Source organism: Colletotrichum navitas (genome assembly GCF_030913465.1).
Source record: "Colletotrichum navitas strain CBS 125086 chromosome Unknown LY79scaffold_27, whole genome shotgun sequence".
Taxonomy (NCBI): domain Eukaryota; kingdom Fungi; phylum Ascomycota; class Sordariomycetes; order Glomerellales; family Glomerellaceae; genus Colletotrichum; species Colletotrichum navitas.
In genome coordinates, this window is record NW_026850573.1 from 270,903 (window position 1) to 288,958 (window position 18,056).

General features: G+C 55.5%; 9 protein-coding genes across 9 annotated transcripts; 5 read left to right on the top strand and 4 right to left on the bottom strand.

Moving 5' to 3' along the window:
- Positions 1 to 63: 63 nt before the first annotated feature.
- On the top strand, positions 64 to 1,665 carry LY79DRAFT_553045 (multi protein bridging factor 1). The gene is made up of 2 exons (XM_060557744.1): positions 64 to 708; positions 962 to 1,665. The coding sequence occupies exons 1-2, from the start codon at positions 553 to 555 to the stop codon at positions 1,265 to 1,267; spliced, it is 462 nt and encodes a 153-aa protein (XP_060414502.1). The 5' UTR covers positions 64 to 552; the 3' UTR covers positions 1,268 to 1,665.
- LY79DRAFT_553048 (uncharacterized protein) lies at positions 1,666 to 3,751 on the bottom strand. Its single transcript, XM_060557745.1, has one exon. The coding sequence runs from the start codon at positions 3,536 to 3,538 to the stop codon at positions 1,991 to 1,993; it is 1,548 nt and encodes a 515-aa protein (XP_060414503.1). The 5' UTR covers positions 3,539 to 3,751; the 3' UTR covers positions 1,666 to 1,990.
- Positions 3,752 to 4,403: 652 nt separating this feature from the next.
- LY79DRAFT_553050 (uncharacterized protein) lies at positions 4,404 to 5,341 on the bottom strand. The gene has a single exon (XM_060557746.1). The coding sequence runs from the start codon at positions 4,973 to 4,975 to the stop codon at positions 4,739 to 4,741; it is 237 nt and encodes a 78-aa protein (XP_060414504.1). The 5' UTR covers positions 4,976 to 5,341; the 3' UTR covers positions 4,404 to 4,738.
- Positions 5,342 to 5,691: 350 nt separating this feature from the next.
- LY79DRAFT_553052 (uncharacterized protein) lies at positions 5,692 to 6,256 on the bottom strand. The gene is made up of 2 exons (XM_060557747.1): positions 6,201 to 6,256; positions 5,692 to 6,147 (listed from the first exon to the last, which is right to left on the bottom strand). Exons 1-2 carry the CDS (start codon positions 6,249 to 6,251, stop codon positions 6,013 to 6,015), a joined length of 186 nt encoding a protein of 61 aa, XP_060414505.1. The 5' UTR covers positions 6,252 to 6,256; the 3' UTR covers positions 5,692 to 6,012.
- A 730-nt stretch (positions 6,257 to 6,986) lies between these two features.
- Positions 6,987 to 8,700, top strand: LY79DRAFT_659140 (uncharacterized protein; the record flags this gene model as incomplete). Its single annotated transcript, XM_060562737.1, has 3 exons — positions 6,987 to 7,684; positions 7,801 to 7,863; positions 8,410 to 8,700. Exons 1-3 carry the CDS (start codon positions 7,040 to 7,042, stop codon positions 8,698 to 8,700), a joined length of 999 nt encoding a protein of 332 aa, XP_060414506.1. The 5' UTR covers positions 6,987 to 7,039.
- A 1,475-nt stretch (positions 8,701 to 10,175) lies between these two features.
- On the bottom strand, positions 10,176 to 10,577 carry LY79DRAFT_579526 (uncharacterized protein; the record flags this gene model as incomplete). The annotated part of the gene is made up of 1 exon (XM_060560033.1): positions 10,176 to 10,577. The coding sequence occupies one exon, from the start codon at positions 10,575 to 10,577 to the stop codon at positions 10,176 to 10,178; it is 402 nt and encodes a 133-aa protein (XP_060414507.1).
- LY79DRAFT_190385 (uncharacterized protein) lies at positions 10,357 to 11,188 on the top strand. Its single transcript, XM_060551382.1, has one exon. It carries the CDS (start codon positions 10,605 to 10,607, stop codon positions 11,052 to 11,054), a length of 450 nt encoding a protein of 149 aa, XP_060414508.1. The 5' UTR covers positions 10,357 to 10,604; the 3' UTR covers positions 11,055 to 11,188.
- Positions 11,189 to 11,737: 549 nt separating this feature from the next.
- LY79DRAFT_686107 (cytochrome P450) lies at positions 11,738 to 13,802 on the top strand (the record flags this gene model as incomplete). The annotated part of the gene is made up of 7 exons (XM_060564650.1): positions 11,738 to 11,975; positions 12,064 to 12,260; positions 12,343 to 12,674; positions 12,749 to 12,874; positions 12,938 to 13,031; positions 13,108 to 13,446; positions 13,536 to 13,802. The coding sequence occupies 7 exons, from the start codon at positions 11,738 to 11,740 to the stop codon at positions 13,647 to 13,649; spliced, it is 1,440 nt and encodes a 479-aa protein (XP_060414509.1). The 3' UTR covers positions 13,650 to 13,802.
- A 958-nt stretch (positions 13,803 to 14,760) lies between these two features.
- On the top strand, positions 14,761 to 15,873 carry LY79DRAFT_590033 (glutathione S-transferase; the record flags this gene model as incomplete). The annotated part of the gene is made up of 2 exons (XM_060561094.1): positions 14,761 to 14,874; positions 14,947 to 15,873. The coding sequence occupies 2 exons, from the start codon at positions 14,761 to 14,763 to the stop codon at positions 15,871 to 15,873; spliced, it is 1,041 nt and encodes a 346-aa protein (XP_060414510.1).
- Between the last annotated feature and the right edge of the window lie 2,183 nt (positions 15,874 to 18,056).

Here is an 18,056-nt window from a genome sequence, read left to right on the forward strand (position 1 = left end):
GCCGGGCAAAAGGTTGAAAATGTCAGCAGAAGCCGTACATAGGAGTGAGTGTAAGCAGCACAGCTGAGGGCTCGGAAGGGAGAAAGCCTCGCCAAGCTGAGCAGAGGCACCCCGCCAAATCCCCTTCTTGCTTGCGCCGGGGCAGCTTCTGCTCCTCCTGCTGCGGCGTTAGGCTCGTGCAGGGATGTGCCACCCTCTTACGTCCGCGACGCCGGTTGACTCAGTCCCCCCTTCTCCCATCCCCCACCAAGCATTTTCGTCCTTCCATCGCCTTCTATAACACTTATTGCCGACCGGCCTGTCCTCAAAAGGCCACAAATCCACACTTCCCTCTGCCACACCAGCCACACAAAGAGCCCGAACAAGGACCCCCAAAAACTGACGCAACAGAACCCTCTTTTGCGCAACTTCCACTTTGACAACCACGATCACCACCACCACCGAACAACAAGAGAAAGGAACAGCACGCCAGTTCTTCTCTGACCTTGCCAATCGATAGGCCCAGCAACTTGCATATCCTCTTCACCATCCATCACACACGTACTGCCCACCATGGATGACTGGGACACCGCCACCAAGATTGGCTCCAAGGTCCGCGGCGGAGCCGCGCAGAGAGAAACTGTCATCAAGGGAAAGAGCGCTCTCAACGCTGCACAGCGCAGTGGTTCCGTCATTGCAACCGAGAAGAAGTACGCCGCCGGCAATGCTGTACGTGATTCCCCTGTTTCCCAAAGACCAACCGCCTTTGGCAGTTGCCCTTACGTACCCGACCATGCTTGACATCATGGCCTGTCCTTTCACCCCTCCATTCCCCACTCTTCCTACATTGACGACGAGGGAGGAGAGCAGCCACCAGAACAGCCTCGCTCTAGCTTCCTCCCCCAGCCCTTCAAATGAGACAGAGAGACAAAGACAGGAGAGAGAGGCCAGTGAACTGACAATTTTTCTTCCCGTTTTTCAGGCCACCAAGCCCGGTGTCGAGGGCCAGCGCCTGACCAAGGTCGACCGCTCCGACGACATCATCAAGCCCAACACGGTCGGCAAGCAGGTCGGCGACGCCATCTCCCAGACGCGCCAGAAGATGGAGCCCAAGATGACGCAGAAGGACCTCGCCACCAAGTGCAACACCACCCAGTCCGTCGTCGCCGAGTTCGAGCGCGGCTCCGCCGCCCCCGACCAGAAGATCCTCGCCGCCATGGAGCGCGTCCTCAACGTCAAGCTGCGCGGCAATGACATTGGCGCCCCCCGGTTCGCCAAGAAGAAGTGAGCGGGTTGAGTCCCGGTCTCCCGCGACGGAGATTGCTTACCCTCTCGCCCTTTGTTGTGTCGAAACCCAAATGGTGGCAAATGTTATGGGAGGAGGACGGGAGGACGGGAGGACGGGGGGCTTTTCGGGGCGAGGGAAACCCTGCGAGGTTCAGCGCTCTCGCAGCTCTCGCCCATATGATCCCTAGCCCTTCCTTTCGCTGGGAGTCTGGTCTTTGGAAGGTCGAAAAAGGTCTTGATTTATGACCCGGTTGGTTGCATAGCACACGAACAAGACTGAGAAACATCAAAGCTGGACAGAGTGTCTCGAGAGATTGGCTCTCGACGATGGTTACGGTTCCTAGACGTTTTACAGCACAATAGATGAGTCGGCACTGCAAAGCTGACGATTACACGAATTCCATTATCTGCGTCCCGTCCGCAGTGTTTTGTCTATACATATGTCTGTCTGTCTGTGTGTGTGTGTGTTTTTCTCAGCATTTGGGATATCTAAACCAGTGACTTGTCCATCTGACCCATGAATTGGTAGGCCGCTGGACATAGACCAACAGACACACCCCCGAAGAACCGAACGCCCACCTACACTGCCTCTTCTTCCGTGGTATCTTCCAAACTCCGTATGCGAAAAACCACGCCATGCTACGCCATACCATGCATCTATCCATTCCAAAGATAAAACAAGAAAACCTCTCATATATCCCGCACAACTATTATCCTCGTCCCTCTATGCGGAGAGTCTATTCACCCGCGCGGCGAGCTCCGTATCGTACGGCTTCCGTCTTGTCTGGACGACGACGTGCTCCTTGCCGCCTAGGCTGGCTATTCTCAACCACTCAGGCGCAACCTCGTTGGCGAGCAGATGCACCGTCTGGATACCTTCTTCCACGGGCATCGGCACCCGCACGGAATCCTTCAGCTTCTGCTGCAGAACGGGCATCGTAAACGACATGACCGGCTGGCCAGCCGCGTTCGACGAAGAGACGAGCATCGAGATGATGGCAGCAATGTCAACGGCACGTGCCAGCGCTCGCTGCCTCGCAAGCTCGGGGCCGCTGGGCAGCTGGATGTGGGCGTTGGCCTCTTCCTTGGCGCGCAACCTGTCGAGAAGACTCATTTTGGTACCGTCGGGTTTAAGAGCCGGGCACTTTGTGGCCGCCACTTGTGCCTCCTTCTGTTGCTTCTTCTGCAGGATGCCGTCCTTGAGCGCGCTCAGGGCACGCTGGCCTTTGGCGAACACGGGGTTTTGGGAGATGGCGGTGTGGCGGACGGTGATGTCGGACTTGGGGAGGTCGTCAAAGGTCAGGCTCTCAAAGCACAGGTCCAGATCGGACATCTCATCCGTGGCTCGCTGGGCGCACATGACGTGCAGGTTCTCCTCGAACTGCCTGCACAGCTGATCTTCATCGACGCGGCTGGCGTTCTTGGTCGGGTCCATCTCGAGGCAGAGCTTGCCGCGCCCGTAGTCCGTCACGATGAAGGGGGAGCCCATGAATCCGTCTTTCCGGTCAGCAGGATTCGCGTCCTGGATTGCAATGCATGTTCGGATATCGTCGACTGTGACCCTCCGCTTGCCCCAGGTGCGGGCGACGTGCGGTGTAATGCTGCTGATGTCGAGGGGTGTGTTGTTGTTTTGGTGCACCAGTTGGAGGGAGACGGTCTTCAGAATCGCCCGCTGGAGGCTCAGAAGCTCAAGGAGCTCGGCTGGCAGTTGCTTTCTGGCCGGCTCCTCCTTAACTTCAGGCTTGGCGGATGCATCGTGGTTCCTCGACCGCTTGACCTTTTGGTTGGCCTTGCGGACCTCGGACTTTGCTTGGGAAATGACGTCCGACTTGCGTGTCTTTCGGCGGGTGTCGGCAAGAGTAGACGATGTGTTCCGGGGTGAGAGGGTGGTTGTTGCCGACGTGGGCTCCTCCTTGACAGGAACAGGCTCATCCTTGCAGAGTCGCTGACGCTTCAGAACATCAGGCGACAGGACGTTGTTCCTGGTTTGCCTAGCGGGGATTTCGTCTTCAATGGATCTAGCCTTGCGCTTTCTAGAGGAGCTTGGCGTGGGAGGAATGGTTCTCTCGGGGCTGGATTCGATCTTGATCTCCGTCGTGACGTCCACTGTCGTAACTGGGCGAGAGCTGGGTAGTTGGATATAGAAGACCTTCTTCACAGAACTGTCCTCGGGAACAGGCTGCGTCTTGGAAACTCGACCGTACTTGCCGATGAGGTTGATCGCCGGCGAGGGATCGGGCTTGGCCTGCCGACGGGAAGCTGCACGAGCCATTGCGTCGAGATGTGTTACTGCTGAATGTCTCGGTGGATATAAGACGCCGAAAGACCGGTCGACAGAAGGTTCAAGGTGAAGCTGCAAAGCGCGGGATGAATGGCAAGCGTTACGGGAGTCTCAACTGGTGTAGAGAGAGTAGTGTGAAGTGATGGGAAGTCGCGAGGAAGTGTGAAGAGGTTTTGTATATTGGAAGGGGAGTGGGGAGCCGAGATGATGGAGCAACGACCGCTAGCAACGCGCCTGGTCAGGGGTCGCAGACTCCACGTCCGCGACCGACGCGTTTTTTGGTGGTAATACATAATGGAAGTCGCGTTAAGTGGGTGGGGCGCGTCGGTTGCGCTGGTCCATGCACCCGCGACGGGGCAACCCGCCAGCATCCTTACTTTTTTTTTTCTTCTTTCCTTTTTTAAACGCCCAACGAACGGAAAGCAAAGCACGACACTACGTAGGTACCTACCCAAATGTGGAGAGACACAGAGAGCGGCCCAAGAGAAACAAGGGGAGACAATAAAGAAGAAGGAAAGCCTGTACTTGGCGTTGCAGTCCGATTTTGCCAATCGCATTCAAATCACTGTTTGGAGCTCGTCCACCTGTCCATGCTCGCTTCACACCTGTTCTGTTCGATCCACTTCATGCCAGACATGGGACGGCCCTTCTCCCGGTGAACACCCTCCTTGGGACCACCCAACTCGATATCATATTGTGTTGAGTATTGGACGTGATAGTCATACTGTGTTTTTCTAACTGTGTTGCTATCATCGTGTACCTGTGCGACCCTAAGAGGAACCGCCTTGAAAACGTAGCTTGGTAACTCGATATCACATTCAAAGCAGGTCAAGTAGTGGAACGGTTATTGATATCAATGTGATTTCATAGTTGGAAGACAATTCTCCTTGGTACGCGCGAATGCAATCATACAATTACGAGCAATCCGTAGATGCTCCTCGTCCCTAGCTAACACCAGTTTTCGGGTTTTGTTGCCAATACCATGTGCAGACCAAGAAGAAACCCCAACGTTGTTGCCTGCCCTGCTCTTGAACGTAAACACCGTTCGCGATTCGAATGACTTTTTTCTCTGTATCCCATTTTGCCCTTTGCTCCCATGATAGTCCGTATGCTGGTTGTACAAGTGAAGAGACCCGTATGTGTCGAACATAGGGCATATTGCTCATTGGTCGTAGACCCGACTGAGGCAGTCTAGCGGCGGATCGATGACTGCCAGTGTTCCGCAGCGAAAGAGACTGGGCTTGGTGGTGGAGGGGCGGGTACGCTGTAGTCGTTCTCTCGGATCATACGAACGGGCGTCACTGGGCGGTGGGTGGTCGAGGCGAGAGTTGCGTTGAGACTGGTGTAGAGATCGTGGCCCGTCATCAGACGCAAATTCCTCCGCTGGGGAGGAATTGGCATAGGCGAAGCAATCTGACTTGCGGGCATTTTGGTGATGTTGTGGTCGTGGGCTATGAAGAGCTGCCACGTAGTGTCAGAGACGCAACGCCTCAATGACACCGTAGATGGTCGACGGGATTCACGTACCGGGAAGATTGGGTCCTAGGGACAAGTCTGGGGATGTGACGGGGGTTTGTAAAGCCTACGGTAGATAGAGAATCTTGTTTGACAAGCGCTGGGCAGGGTTGAAATGATGTCGATCCAGACAAGATAGAGCGGAGCTTTAGAACTATAGATGGGAGCAGTAGATGGGGTGGGAGTGGCTCGTCCGGATGGGAGTGCAGGTGATGGAGTATTTAAGTCGGGAGGCTCGAAGCAGTGGCACAGAGGGAGGTAGGTAGGTAGGTAGGTAGGCAGAGAGGAGGACAGGGCCAGGAGCAAAAGGGTGTGACGGGGGTGGGGGAGGGCGTTTGTGCGCGATCCGTAACAGAGATTTCACAATTCCTTCCTTGTATCGTAGACACCCAGGGTCGATCAAGTCGGTGCGCAAACACGGCAAGGGTGGTGGAATGCTTGGGGGGGAGAAGGGGAAATAAATAAATAAAGAAAGGACCCAGGCGAGCGGTCGAGAGTGTGGGCTATGGAATCGAGGCAAGGCGCGGGTAAGGTTGCAGTAGCCCGGGGTAAAAGCGTGGGGAAGAAATCAGGGGTTGGAACGAAGAAGGGAGATGAGCAGAGACAATGATTAAAAAAGTCTGGGGCGAAGAGGAGAGGAGAGGAGAGGAGAGGAGAGGAGGAAAGAGAGGATGAGACTTGTCCAGGGCAGGGATCAGAAACAGCCGGATGCCCTCATATCCCGGGGAGAAGTGATATGGTCTTTGACTTGGGATCATAACGGGGCTTACAAGACAGGCCTGGAGAAGAGGAGGGAAAGTGGACCAGGCGTTCGAACGGGCTGAGAGGAAGACGGGACAAGCTTGATAAGGCAACGGGTACATGTAGGTATTCGTACGTGGTACAAGACTGTCTTTCAGTTGGCTTGCGGAGCTGGCACGCGCGAGGCTTGAGATGTGCAATGTCGCAATCTAAGGCAAAGTACGGATACAAGATGAGAGATGCACCGGGGGCGATGGGTCTGAGCAGGACAGAGCTGGCTGGCGTGTGTCAGGACGGATGCGCAAGATGAATGTCTCAGTGGCAATGACGGACTTTGTTAACCACTGCTTGCTTTTTAGCCAGCTAGCCGAGTGCTCTCCCGTGGTACGGTACTAACCCTCCAGGGGGGGTTGATACGTTGCATCTCGAATAAAACAAAAGTGTACATGTTTCCTTACCCGTACTATTTCTATTTTATTTTCGTTCGTTCTTATACTCGATTTTAGGCATGTCAGCTAGCCCAAAGGCAACAACATGCCATGCCGCGTCCAGTCTTTTGTGGTGTGCCGCGGCCCGCAAGCCATCTATTTTTTTTTATTTAATTTTTTGGCCAGCCCCAAACAAGCCCCCAGTCTGCAAAGATGATCCCCCGGCTTTCACTGGGCGCTGGAAGGGGAGGAATGTTCCATGACAGCCGGGGTGGATACTGTGGTGCCTAGGTATGCCCTTGCCAGGATCATGACCACATTGCCCCTTTGGAGAGGAGAACTGGCCATACGGGCTGGCCGTCCGGGGGGTTTCGGTGTAAGAGGGCGTGATTGTTGGGGAAATGGGAACAAATGGTAATCTGTCTTGGGCGATACAGAGCACACGAGAGAAAACAATGGAAGCCAAAGGGAGACCGGTCTGGGTTTCTGCCGGCATGTCCCTGCCTCCATCCCCCGGGTGTTTACAGATACGTAGGAGATGGCTCTCAACCAAGGATCCCCAGGGGACAGACAGCCAGCACATCCGCACCGACGTACATCTCAGATAAAGAGATGAGCTAGTCGGGGAAACGGAATTGTTTCTGCAAAGGTTTCGGCGAGCTGGGGTACAGCACGCACGCATGCACAGAAGGCGGCAGCATCACGCCGTGCTTGTAATTATACACCAGCCACTGGACGAGGACGAGGACGAGGACGACTCCTCTGCCAGCATCTTGCACACCGTTTTCACCGCCATTCGCCCTGGATCATGCCGGTCATGTCGCGCCGTCCTTCCTGTTGTCATTGGTTTGTGCGGCCGGCGGGTTTTCCTTGCTTATGCAAGTACAAATCAATCCCACGGCAGCCTGGAGCATGCGTTGGGGGACTTGCGAGCCAAACGAAAGGTAAGGCGAAGAAGGACGCCTTCTCCGAGAGTCCGTCTGATCTGTCCAAGGTCATTCCATCCACCGGAAGTCGGAACTTGTACCTTGTTTATTTCCTGACTGAGGTACTTAGCTACCTTGCAGGGACGTGGAATCGAGCGAGAGAGAACCTTGCTGTTTGCCTCAAGCGCCAATGCTCTCAGGTCTCCTTTCCACGGTCTAGAGCAAAGATGCATCTCAACTCCCATGGCGCGCCGCCCGGCTGCGTGTCCAACCCTTCTCCTCTCCTCGCCCTCCTCCACATTGGCCACGATCAAAGACGAAATAGAGAGAACTCAAGGATCGGCAGTGTCAAGCATCCAAAGTCCCCAGAAGGGCCCGGCAATACACAGTACGAAATAGAGGCTAGTTTCAGCCACCCCTGTCTGATCACAGAAGCGACGGGGGGGGGAGACAGAATATCCTCCAATGGTCATGGGCTATCGGTTGGTATTCCTGGAAGCGATGGGGTTGCGCAGTATGAATCCCAGGTAGGTAGCCCATGGCATTTCTCTCTTTCGTTTATGCTGTGGCATCGTCCGGTGGCAAGTCGGTACGCCGGGTCGTCGGATCCGTCTGGACATGATGAAATGACTCTGCTTGATAGGGACGGGGAAGACACGGAAGGAGGGAGGGTGTTGAAATTTTGTTGTCTGGCCCCACTTGCCAGGTACGTAAACTACGTGCCTACCGGTAAGGGGAATGTGGGGTTTTGTTACGGTTTGCGGAGAAGCACCCCCCAAAGTAAAGAACCCCCAACTTCCTGCATTCCCCAAACTCAAACTCTGGGGATAGCTGAGTGACACGGGCAGGACTCATCGACTGGACTGGTAAGCCACGAGGCGGCCTAGACCTGGAACGGTGCCCCGAAGTGCAGTCTACACCCTCCGGTGCCTCGTAATGTGGCCATTAGTCTTTTTGGGACAGGGACATATCATTACCCAGCATAAAACTACCGGTACTTGCTTCCAAGCCAACGCCTACGGGGGGGATACTGGCTGAAAATGATGCGAAATCAGGAAACCTCGAGGCGTGGCGCACCCATTGCTTACGCAACCCACCAGCCTCATTCATCGACGATGCCGGACAATCAGTGGGGTTTGTTCTTTTTCTCTCTCTCAAGCCCACGTCGTGCAACCAAGCAGCCACCTCGTATATGGCTTCACTATTGACACGGACGACGTAAATAGTAGTAGTAGCAGCCTCCTGCGACTAGAGTCGTGTCTCCCGTCACGGTCTGGTCTGGTCTGGTCTGGTCTGGTCTGGTCTGTGCCCCTTCAAGCCCCGGTACGACCAGACCGTGGCTCTTTCTGCCACGATCCAAGGCTTCATTTCACCCTTCGTGCCAACTGTCATGGCGGGGCCGCCCTCTTGTCCCTGCATTCTCCCTCCACTCCGTGAGCCCCAATCCGGTATGACAATCAGAGTCTCTTCTCTGGCTTTCCCGGATTATTTGTGTCACCGACACTTGGACGCACCTGGATGCGACTCAGTCGGCTTGACTTGAGCCTGCCGGCCTCGGCCTACGGCTGGCGCTACGCTTGGGCGGGTGGGATCGACGTGACAAGTCCGATACTCCTCCATCACACTTTCCATTGCGCCTTACCGCCCAAGAGCTGCAGCTCCCCCGGACCGATTTGTTGTGTGCAACTCCTTTTTCGACCCCTCGATAGCTGACTGGCCATGTCGTGTCTGCGGCCCGGCGACTATCCGGCGCCCCCCAGCGACAATTCACATCTGCAAGGGCGGTGTGCACAGCTGCATAGCTCTTCATTGGCTCCTTCACTTCGCCCAATCTATGGCCGCCTGTCATGAAGCACCCATTGACCTGCTCGCTACGGGGAGCTGACGACCTTGTTACATACAGATACTCTCGTTCCCCGCATGTCCGTCCACCCAACTCCTAATTCCATCCTATTCTACAGCTCGAATATGCACCCGCAGCTCTCCGTATCACGCCACGATTGCGTCACGGTATGCCTTTCCTCCTGGGAGCCGGCAAAGCCTCCTGCGTGTGTATGTATCATCAAACCAACGACATCGATTTCCCCCCGGACTCTTGCGGATATGTCTGCTGAGACCCTGGATTCCAGTTCATGGTTTGGTTTGTATGCCGTAATGTCCCCCACATGTAGTTGAGTGAGGTTCCGGCCGACTGGCGGCCTTGGGCGAACAGATGCTTGGGACTAAAGACGTCCCGGATATCAAGAACAGTCTGGGCGCAATAAGATTTGCCAGCTTGAAGCACCTCGGCGTTCGAGGCAGAGAGAAAAGAAAAAAAAAAAGTCAAAGTGCCATTACGATATACCTTTCTCACCTCCGGAGTCCTTTCCGACCTAGCGTTACATTTCGATGGCGAGTCATATATTGTGCAGTTGGTCGCAATGCCTGCGCGAGCTCTGGCTCCTGTGTACCTTTGCCACAACGGCGGTATGCAGCCAATGGAAACTGTTGGGAGTCCGAGTTGCTGAAACTGTGTTTGTTGTGGTCTGCAAACAACGCGTTGCTGGCCGGACCTTGAATATGTAATGAGCACACCGGAAGTTGATACGTCCTCTCTGGTGCCCGGATCAGACGGTGCAGACCTCTGAGCAACTTGTTGAGGTCGTCAACGAGAGGAGCCCTCTGCAAGCGGGTAGACGTGATCCATCCCAGGGACGTCCCATATCTTTCGAGTCATCCCGGTTTCCGTCGTGGCCTGGAATGACTTAGAAACATTGGACGGTTCTGGTGTGACCGGCTCTTACCGCCGTGGCCCCGATTCGGCGACGGAAGCACCGGCATGCTTACCCAAGGATGCAACCACCGGCTGCAATCAGAGTTTGGACGACATAATATGGGTCGACAGCGCTGGCTTTTTTGGGGTAACCAAAAAAAAGTAGTTCACTGGCGGGTTTGGCTTACCCGGGGTTGAGTCCGGGGAACTGTCCTTGCACAGGCGTGAGTAGGCGCAACGAGGCCAGTTAACTTTCGCGTGTCGTTTCAAAATACAAATATTGACGTTGGGACCTGTGCCACAGACTGATCCTGCTCTGTTGAAGCGCCTGGGCCAGCACCCCCTCCCCCCCGGCGTCGTCCGGCGAACTCTTCCTCCTTGACAACGAGACTAGGTGAACGAACCCGTTTAGCAACTTTGTCTCTGCGGGGCACTGCTAAAGCGGCCCTGGTCACCGTCGCATTTTGCACACGAAGATCCTGCTGCGCCCAGGTGTCATTACGAGTGGCACGCCGTTGACTCGTCGTATTCGGGTGTCTTCGCCGCGCAGGTCCGACCGTCGGAATCGGCGCCCGCGCCAGATAGCCCTGTCGTTCGGGCCGTAAGGTGGGGCACAGAGAGCCACCTCCGGTAGTGCAGTCTACCGTGTGGCCGTCGGTCAGCGACATGCTTTAGAATGGACATTCCGAGACTTGATGAGTGACCCGCCGCATGTGTGCAGTTTTTACCGGGCTCGCTCTGGGTCTTTATCACAATGTCGCATTCGTTCCCGAGACTTGGCGTCAAGTAGATATTGGGAAGAAAAGGAGAACCGCCAACCCCAGTGTGGGTATCCTGGCCAGTTGCGTGAGCCACCCGTGAGGTTGCCTGATGTACTTGGCAAGATGAAACGTCTAGATCGGTTCGTATTCACAGGCCCTGCTACAGCTGGCGAGTGGAAACTACGCCTCCGACTGTGGAACGAAAAACGGCCTCAAGAAGATCCCGGCTTACTCCATATCGCTTTTGGACGAGGTGTCTTCGCACACCCGAGTCGTGGCGTGGCAGATCTCATCCGTCTCGTTGTGCGAGAACCTTGCGTCCAACTGCGGGTCTTGAACAATCTCTCTACGTCCTCGGAGAGGTCGCTTTCGGTACCTACCTAGGTAGTCTGAAAGAATACTTGCCGAAATGACCCCACAGCCTTGGCGTTGGTGAACTATCTCGAAGTTATAGCATAATACTCAAACAAAGCCAATCTGCCTGTCGTTCTCGATCTTTTGGCTCGAGATCGTAATGCGGTACATATCAAGGGTTGCTTTGACGCAGCGAGGATTCATTGGGACTCGAGCACCACCTGCGCGGCAGTAAGATGGTGGCTAGTAAAATAGGAGCAGGTGGACAAGGCAATTTTTCTCAATGCAACAGGGTACATGGCAATACTATCACTCGGCGAGATCTTCATCATGAAAGAAAGTAAATGTTGTCCGTTGGGACCAACATGCTGTAGTCGCTCGCACTCCCCACTTCGCTCCACGTTCCTGCGTCATACGAGTACTTATCCCCCTCTCCAATATCTCTATCAAGTACTCGGCAGAAACAGAAAGGTGCAAAGATCATGCCACAGGATATGAGGGGCTACCGACCGGGGTTTCTGCTGTTACCCCGCGTATGGTGAGCAAAAGTATACACAGCCTGCTTTCTGAGGATTAGCAGCTTGCAGTTGTCTACAACTTCTTATCTCGATGGCCAACGACTCGTACGCCCCCAAACACCAATCTAAATTGCAATCTACACACCGTCTGCGGCACCGTTACCGTCGTATCCGAATCAGCCGAAAAGAGAGTCGATGGCCGATCCCGTCCAGGCTTTTCGCCATCAATGGGACAGGCACCCCACTCGGTCTGTCACCATTCTCCTGTCTTTAGCCTTCCTACTATATCGGTTATTGGTAACTGTGAGGCAATATAGAAGACTTCGGCACTTCAAGGTTTCACCGTTGGCCGCCGTATCAAGACTATGGTTTCCCCAGGTCGTGACTGGGCAACATGGAGACCTCGACTTGTATCCTGTCAGTCAAAAATATGGTGAACTATCTCGTGCTTTTATGGTTATGTGGTTACCTTATCTTGGTGTTCTTCGCAAGAAGCAGCCACTTATTTGAGACCAACGTAGGATCACTCGCGCGCGTCGGCCCCAACGGCCTCCTCAACGACGATCCAGAGCTCTTGAAGCGTATGCTTGCCGTGCGTAGCGAATATCGCCGTTCGGACTGGTACGACGGCATGCGCTTCAACCCGGCCAGGAACAACGTCTTGTCGTCGAGGAACGAGGATGAGCACTCCAAGCTGCGGTCCAAAATGGCGGCTGGTGTAAGCCACAGCCTCTCCCGTTACCCCCCTCAAGCCACTTCATACATTAACCAACAAGCATGACGCGCCTGACATTGTGTAGTACTCTGGCCGTGAGGTGGAAAACCTTGAAACCAAATTCGACGAAAACCTATCGCGGCTTTTTACGCTAATCGAAAGGTACATCGATGCGGACAAACCGTTCGACTTTGGCCGCAAGGCGCAGTTCTTCACCCTGGACGTCGTCTCGGATCTCGCTTTTGGAAAGCCGTTAGGCTCGGATGTGTACGAGTACATCAAGACGACGGAAAAGAGTCTTCCGACGTTCGTGGCGTCAACTGTGTACCCTTGGATTATCCGCCTGTCCGCCTCGCCCCTGTTCCGGGCACTGCTGCCGTCGGAGAAGGACCCGCTAGGACTCGGAAAGGTGATGGGGTGAGATGCTTCTTATCCGCTTTGACCTAGCTTGATATCGAACAATAGACTCGCTCGCTGGTCCTCGAACATAGAATTGCCAAGAAGCAGGCCGCTGAGCGCTTCGGGCCCGAAAGAAAGGTTCGGAAGGATATGTTGGGCTCCGTCGTCGCGCATGGCTTGACACAGGGCGAAGCCGAATTCGAGATCATCCTCCAAATGTAAGGTCATCACCACTTCATTACCTCCAGGGTCCCCCCCCCAAAAAAGAACCCCTATTCAAGCATTGCTGGCTCCGACACAGTGGCAATCACAATCCGTGCCACTGTCCTATTTGTAACCACCAACCCGCGCGTTCACGCTAGGCTCATCGCAGAAGTATCCTCCGCTGCGTCTTCGACTCACCGCCCCATGATCACCGACGCGGAGGCCGGAAAACTGCCCTACCTCCAAGCCGTTATCAAAGAGGGGCTCCGCATATTCCCGCCCGTGGCGGGGATCACGGCGAAGGAGGTCCCCGGCGGCCGGGAACACGTGGAAGGGGCAGTTCATTCCCGGCGGCACACGTATTGGGCGGTCCGCGAGGTCTGTGTTCCACCGGGAGGACATCTGGGGCGCGGACGCACGTGAGTTCCGCCCGGAGCGCTGGCTAGCTAAGGATCAGGGCGGGTTGACGCCGGAGCAGAAGCTGCGCGCGATGGAGTCGACGATTGAATCGGTGTTCAGCTATGGAAAGTACCAGTGTCTCGGGCGGCTCTTGGCGCTGATAGGGTTGAACAAAACTTTCTTGGAAGTAAGCTGGAGCGGGTCTGTCGTGTTGTTCTCCCCAGGCTGCTTTTGAAGAATATTGGTTGGCTATGTTGCTGACGTGGGCTTTGGCAGCTGCCTCGACGATATGAGCTAATCGTATGCGATTCCTTGAACCCCTGGGAATCTTTCAACTTCGGTACCCACGCTCAATCAAATTACTGGATCAGGGCCCACCGACGAGAGTAGCATTGGACGCCACGGTGTTTTGGTATGGCTTAGTTAGGTGGCGCGCCTACTTGCTTTCCATCCCTCATGGAACAGGACAAGCGTGTATAAATGGTATATGGACGGCTAAAAAAAAGACCAAATCTGAGCCGTGGCTAGAACAGGTAAATACAGTAATCAATTATGACCCCGACAGGCAAGAATGAAGATTACGGAAACTCGGGTATTCGCTACATAGAGTTGTTTCGATAACAAAACCAGGGTGTGTGAAGGGAAATCAACACTCCGTGGTGTCGAGTTCGAGGTTGGCGACCGCAAACGTGTCCACGTGAGGCTTGACTCCCACCCGTATCCTTGAGTTCAATCTATCGTTAATCGATGTTTAGTCTGATATCCACTTCCAGCTAAAGGATTCTTTTGCAAAACATCTGGGCGCCGTACTGGATTGGCAACACCGTGAGCCCGAGCCATGAAACGTGTATTGGTTTGTTTCAATGCCCACTACCAGCTTACTTTATCTGTCGGCCGACCTGCCAAATGGACGAAATCGCGAATGCTTCGAACAGGCCTATTCGATGCTTTGTTCTTAGCCACGCAGAGGAGACTGGTCGCCGACCTTCTTCAGACTTTCTTGCTCGAGACTCCTCCCAGCGCTCGCGCCAGCAGCGAGGTTAGAAAAAGGTATAACACCCAATTGGCTAGCCCACCCGGGTGAACGACCCCCTCCCACAGAGCCATGCTTATTGGCCGCTCCACATCCCCAGAGCCCCCCGTTGCAACCCCCGGATTGGCCGGCTGTCTGTCGTGCCTCGGCATCTCTCGCCTCATCTCGGCTGCTAGCTCCTCACGTCATTCAGACCTCCAAAGTTGCCGCGGGCGCTTACTTTTTTTGTTATTTGTTCATATCTTATTTATCTTTTTTTGCTTCTTTTCTTTTTCAAAAGCAATTTGCAACTGCGTCGAATCACGATTTGTCTTTCAGCTACACGAGTCACGCCTAATCGCGCGGATTTCCTCGCTGCCGTAACCCGGTTCTCGACCCCGTACTGCCGTGCTTTCACTGTCTGGCTGACTGCGCCACATCTCACCGTATCTCAACTACATCCGCCGACATCAGGTCAACCAGCCCGCAATGTCTTCTTCTGGCGAGGAAAAGAAGATTGTACTTTACCACTACTCCGCTTCGCCGTACGCGAGGCGGATCGTGTGGTACCTTGCGCTCAGGGGCATCCCATACGTCCAATGCGTACGTCTGCCACGCCACTATCTTTTTTTTTTCTCATTCACCAGGAAACTGTGCACTAATACGACACGCCAGATGCAACCCCCCGTCCTCCCCCGGCCGGATGTCGAGAAGCTCGGCATCGTCCACCGTCGGATCCCGATCCTCGCCATCGGCCGCGACATCTACTACGACACCCGCCTCATGCTCCGCAAGCTCGAGCGGCTCTACCCCTCGCATCCGCGCCTCGGCGCCGCCGTCCCGGAGCAGGTCGCCGTTGAGCGCCTCCTCGAGGCCTTCGTGATCGACGGCGGCGTCTTCTCCAACGCCGCCAACCTGCTCCCCACGGACCTGCCGTTGCTTCGGGACCCCAAGAACAACTGGTTCAAGGACCGCGCTGACTACCTCGGCGGCAAGCACTCGGCGGAAACCATCCGGCGCGCGCGGCCGACGGCCGTCGACGAGATCCGCCGCACGATGGAGCTGCTCGAGACGACGCTACTCGCCGACGGGCGGGACTGGGTCCTCAAGACGGACGGGCCCGGGCTGGCGGACATCGAGGCCGTGTGGCTGCCGCACTGGCTCACGCGCATCCCCGGCGCGCTGCCCGAGGAGCAGATCTCGGCCGAGCGGTTCCCCAAGGTGTTTGCTTGGATCGGGCGCTTCCAGAAGGCCGTGTCGGCGGCGAAGAAGGCGGCCCCAGAGGTTGCGACGGTGTCCGGGGACGAGGCCGCGGGCATCGTCGTCTCATCGCCGTACAACGAGGCTGCGGGCCGGGTCGATGCCGCGGACGCGCTCGTGGCCGCCGAGGGACTCGCGGCGGGCGACGACGTCATCCTCTGGCCCGCCGACACGGGCGCCTCGCACAAGGACATCGGGAAGCTGGTGAGCCTCGACGGGGACGAGGTGGTGATTGAGGTCCAGGGGCCCAAGGGGCCGGCGAGGGTGCACGCGCCGCGACATGGCTTCCGGGTGGAGAAGCTGGACAAGTTCAAGGAACGCAGAGCCTCCGCCAAGCTGTGAAAAAAAAAGGAAAAAAGAGACAGCCCTCCATATTCCATCCGCTGGACCAATGTTTACGCGCGATGGCAACGGGTGGGGCCTGCAAAACGTGTAATGGCCATCGCGGAGCATCATCCTCAAACATTGGAATGGTGGCGGAAGTCTTCACTCACCGAGGGGGGGGGGCTCGGTGTGCGACAAACACGCCAAAGGGGGCGCGGGCCGGGGCAGGTGAAAACACAACTGGAAAAGCCCACGGGAACCGTTCATCGAGAAACCTCGTGCCCATCTGAGCTGGGACGGAGGGCTGAGAATGCGATCGTCCACGTTGCACAAGACATCTCGGAGCCTAACCAGCCCGCATGCTGTGAGGGATCTTGGTTGAGATAGGTTAGGTAGGTATGCTGCAGTTCGTCGATGGTCCGATATGGTATGGTGGGCGGGTGGGTGGTGGTTGTGCAGTGGTCTTCTCCCTCCGCTGTCTCTACTAAGTGAGAAGGCCGCTTTCGGGTTCCCCCCCCATCGCCACCGAGTGGTCGAGTTTTTCTACGCGCGTCTGCTTGCCGCACGTTGAAGTTGTAAACTACTACTCGTTGCTGTATCCCTCTAGTCACCAATGCGGACGGCGACCAACGCTGGCCAAAAAAACCCTGAGTGCCGAGTAGTTTCAAAGCCGACTGTGATAACTTAAGAAGGGAGTGAGGCATCGGCACGACACACAAGTGCCATCGGGCGATAAAGCCTCCTGCTTCCAGCTCCACCACTTTGCCGCCATCGATCACGCTCTTAAGACACACTACATGACACACGGCATTTGGTGGAACGGAACGGCCGCTTGGGATGGCCAACCGGGGTACACAAGATGCATTGGCACGCGAAATGCCGATGACGGGAGTATGGATCGCAGCTGGGGGCGGCCGACGACGACGCCGACGCCGAGCTAGAGTTGTTCGGACGAGATCCTCCGCTAAGTTGAGGCTTAACCAGGCACCTGTGGCGGCGACCCGAGGGAATGGGCAGTGGGAGAGTAGATGCGCTAGCTAAACATAGCGAAAGACGCCGCTCTCTTGCTGTAAGTAATGGAGTGTGTTTCTTGCGTGCGTGCGTTCGTTTGGATCCGAATTTCCATCCGACATTCTTGATGCGCAAGATCGGAATCGAGGCTTAAGCAGACAAATCGACAATAACCAACGTGCTATGGCAGAGAGAGAGAGAGAGAGAGAGAGACTTGGCTAGATTGAAGTGCCTATCAAGCGTGCCATCACATGCAGCAAACAATGGGATTTTCTCCGTCATTGTCCCGTCAGTATATGTATCCCTGCTGAGGCTCCAAAAAGGCCGATTCCTTGTCCCAAACTTTGTCCGTATTATAGAGGATCTGTAGAGTGAACAGGCCATGCTGGACCACCACCGGACCGTACCCCCCTACAGTAAGATACGTCGCAACGCGACGCGAAAGGCAATCAAGGTACAGTAATTCAAGCACAGTGCGTGTGCTTGTGTGGTGCGGGAATAGAGGAGCTACCGGCTGCGGGCACAGGGATCGTGCTCCGGGTCTAGTGCGTCATAATTTGGTAACTGACCTGCCGACAAAGTCTTTCTCCTCCTGTGATACGTACCCTGTTCTGTCTCCAAGCATGCGACTCAGATCCCATTCGACTCGCGCGTAACGAGCGCAGAAAACCCAACCAAGCACACCACCATCGAGCGGTCGCCGTCCCCGGAGTAGCTCGTGGGCCTATCTGCGAGCTTCCGAAGCGAAGACCTGGAAGACGATGAGAGTTCTCGACAACCGTTGCCTGTGTCGCGGTCGCATACCTACAATGCTAGATGCATCCTGTAAAAATCGCAGCCCGCCGTTAATAAGAGGGGGCCTGAGGCTCACGAGCCGAACGCGCCAATGGATAGTCGTACAGACCAAAGGTCCGTTGGCCAGCTTTTGGAACTTGCCGACCGTGCCGGGCGACAAGCGAGGGCGACACCGTCGATACACAGCACCGTATTCCAAGCTTATTGGGCCATGCAAAAATGTATTCCATTCGCCGACAGTTCAACAGCGCACAGTTACGTCATGTCCAACGACGCCACCAACGCAGCGCAGAAGGACCGGTACTCCTGAGTGCACAGGCCGAAGCCGTAGCCTTGGGCGCAAGTAGGTACTTATTGTGGTTTCGCGAACTCTATCTTCTTAGTTGTCCTCGTCT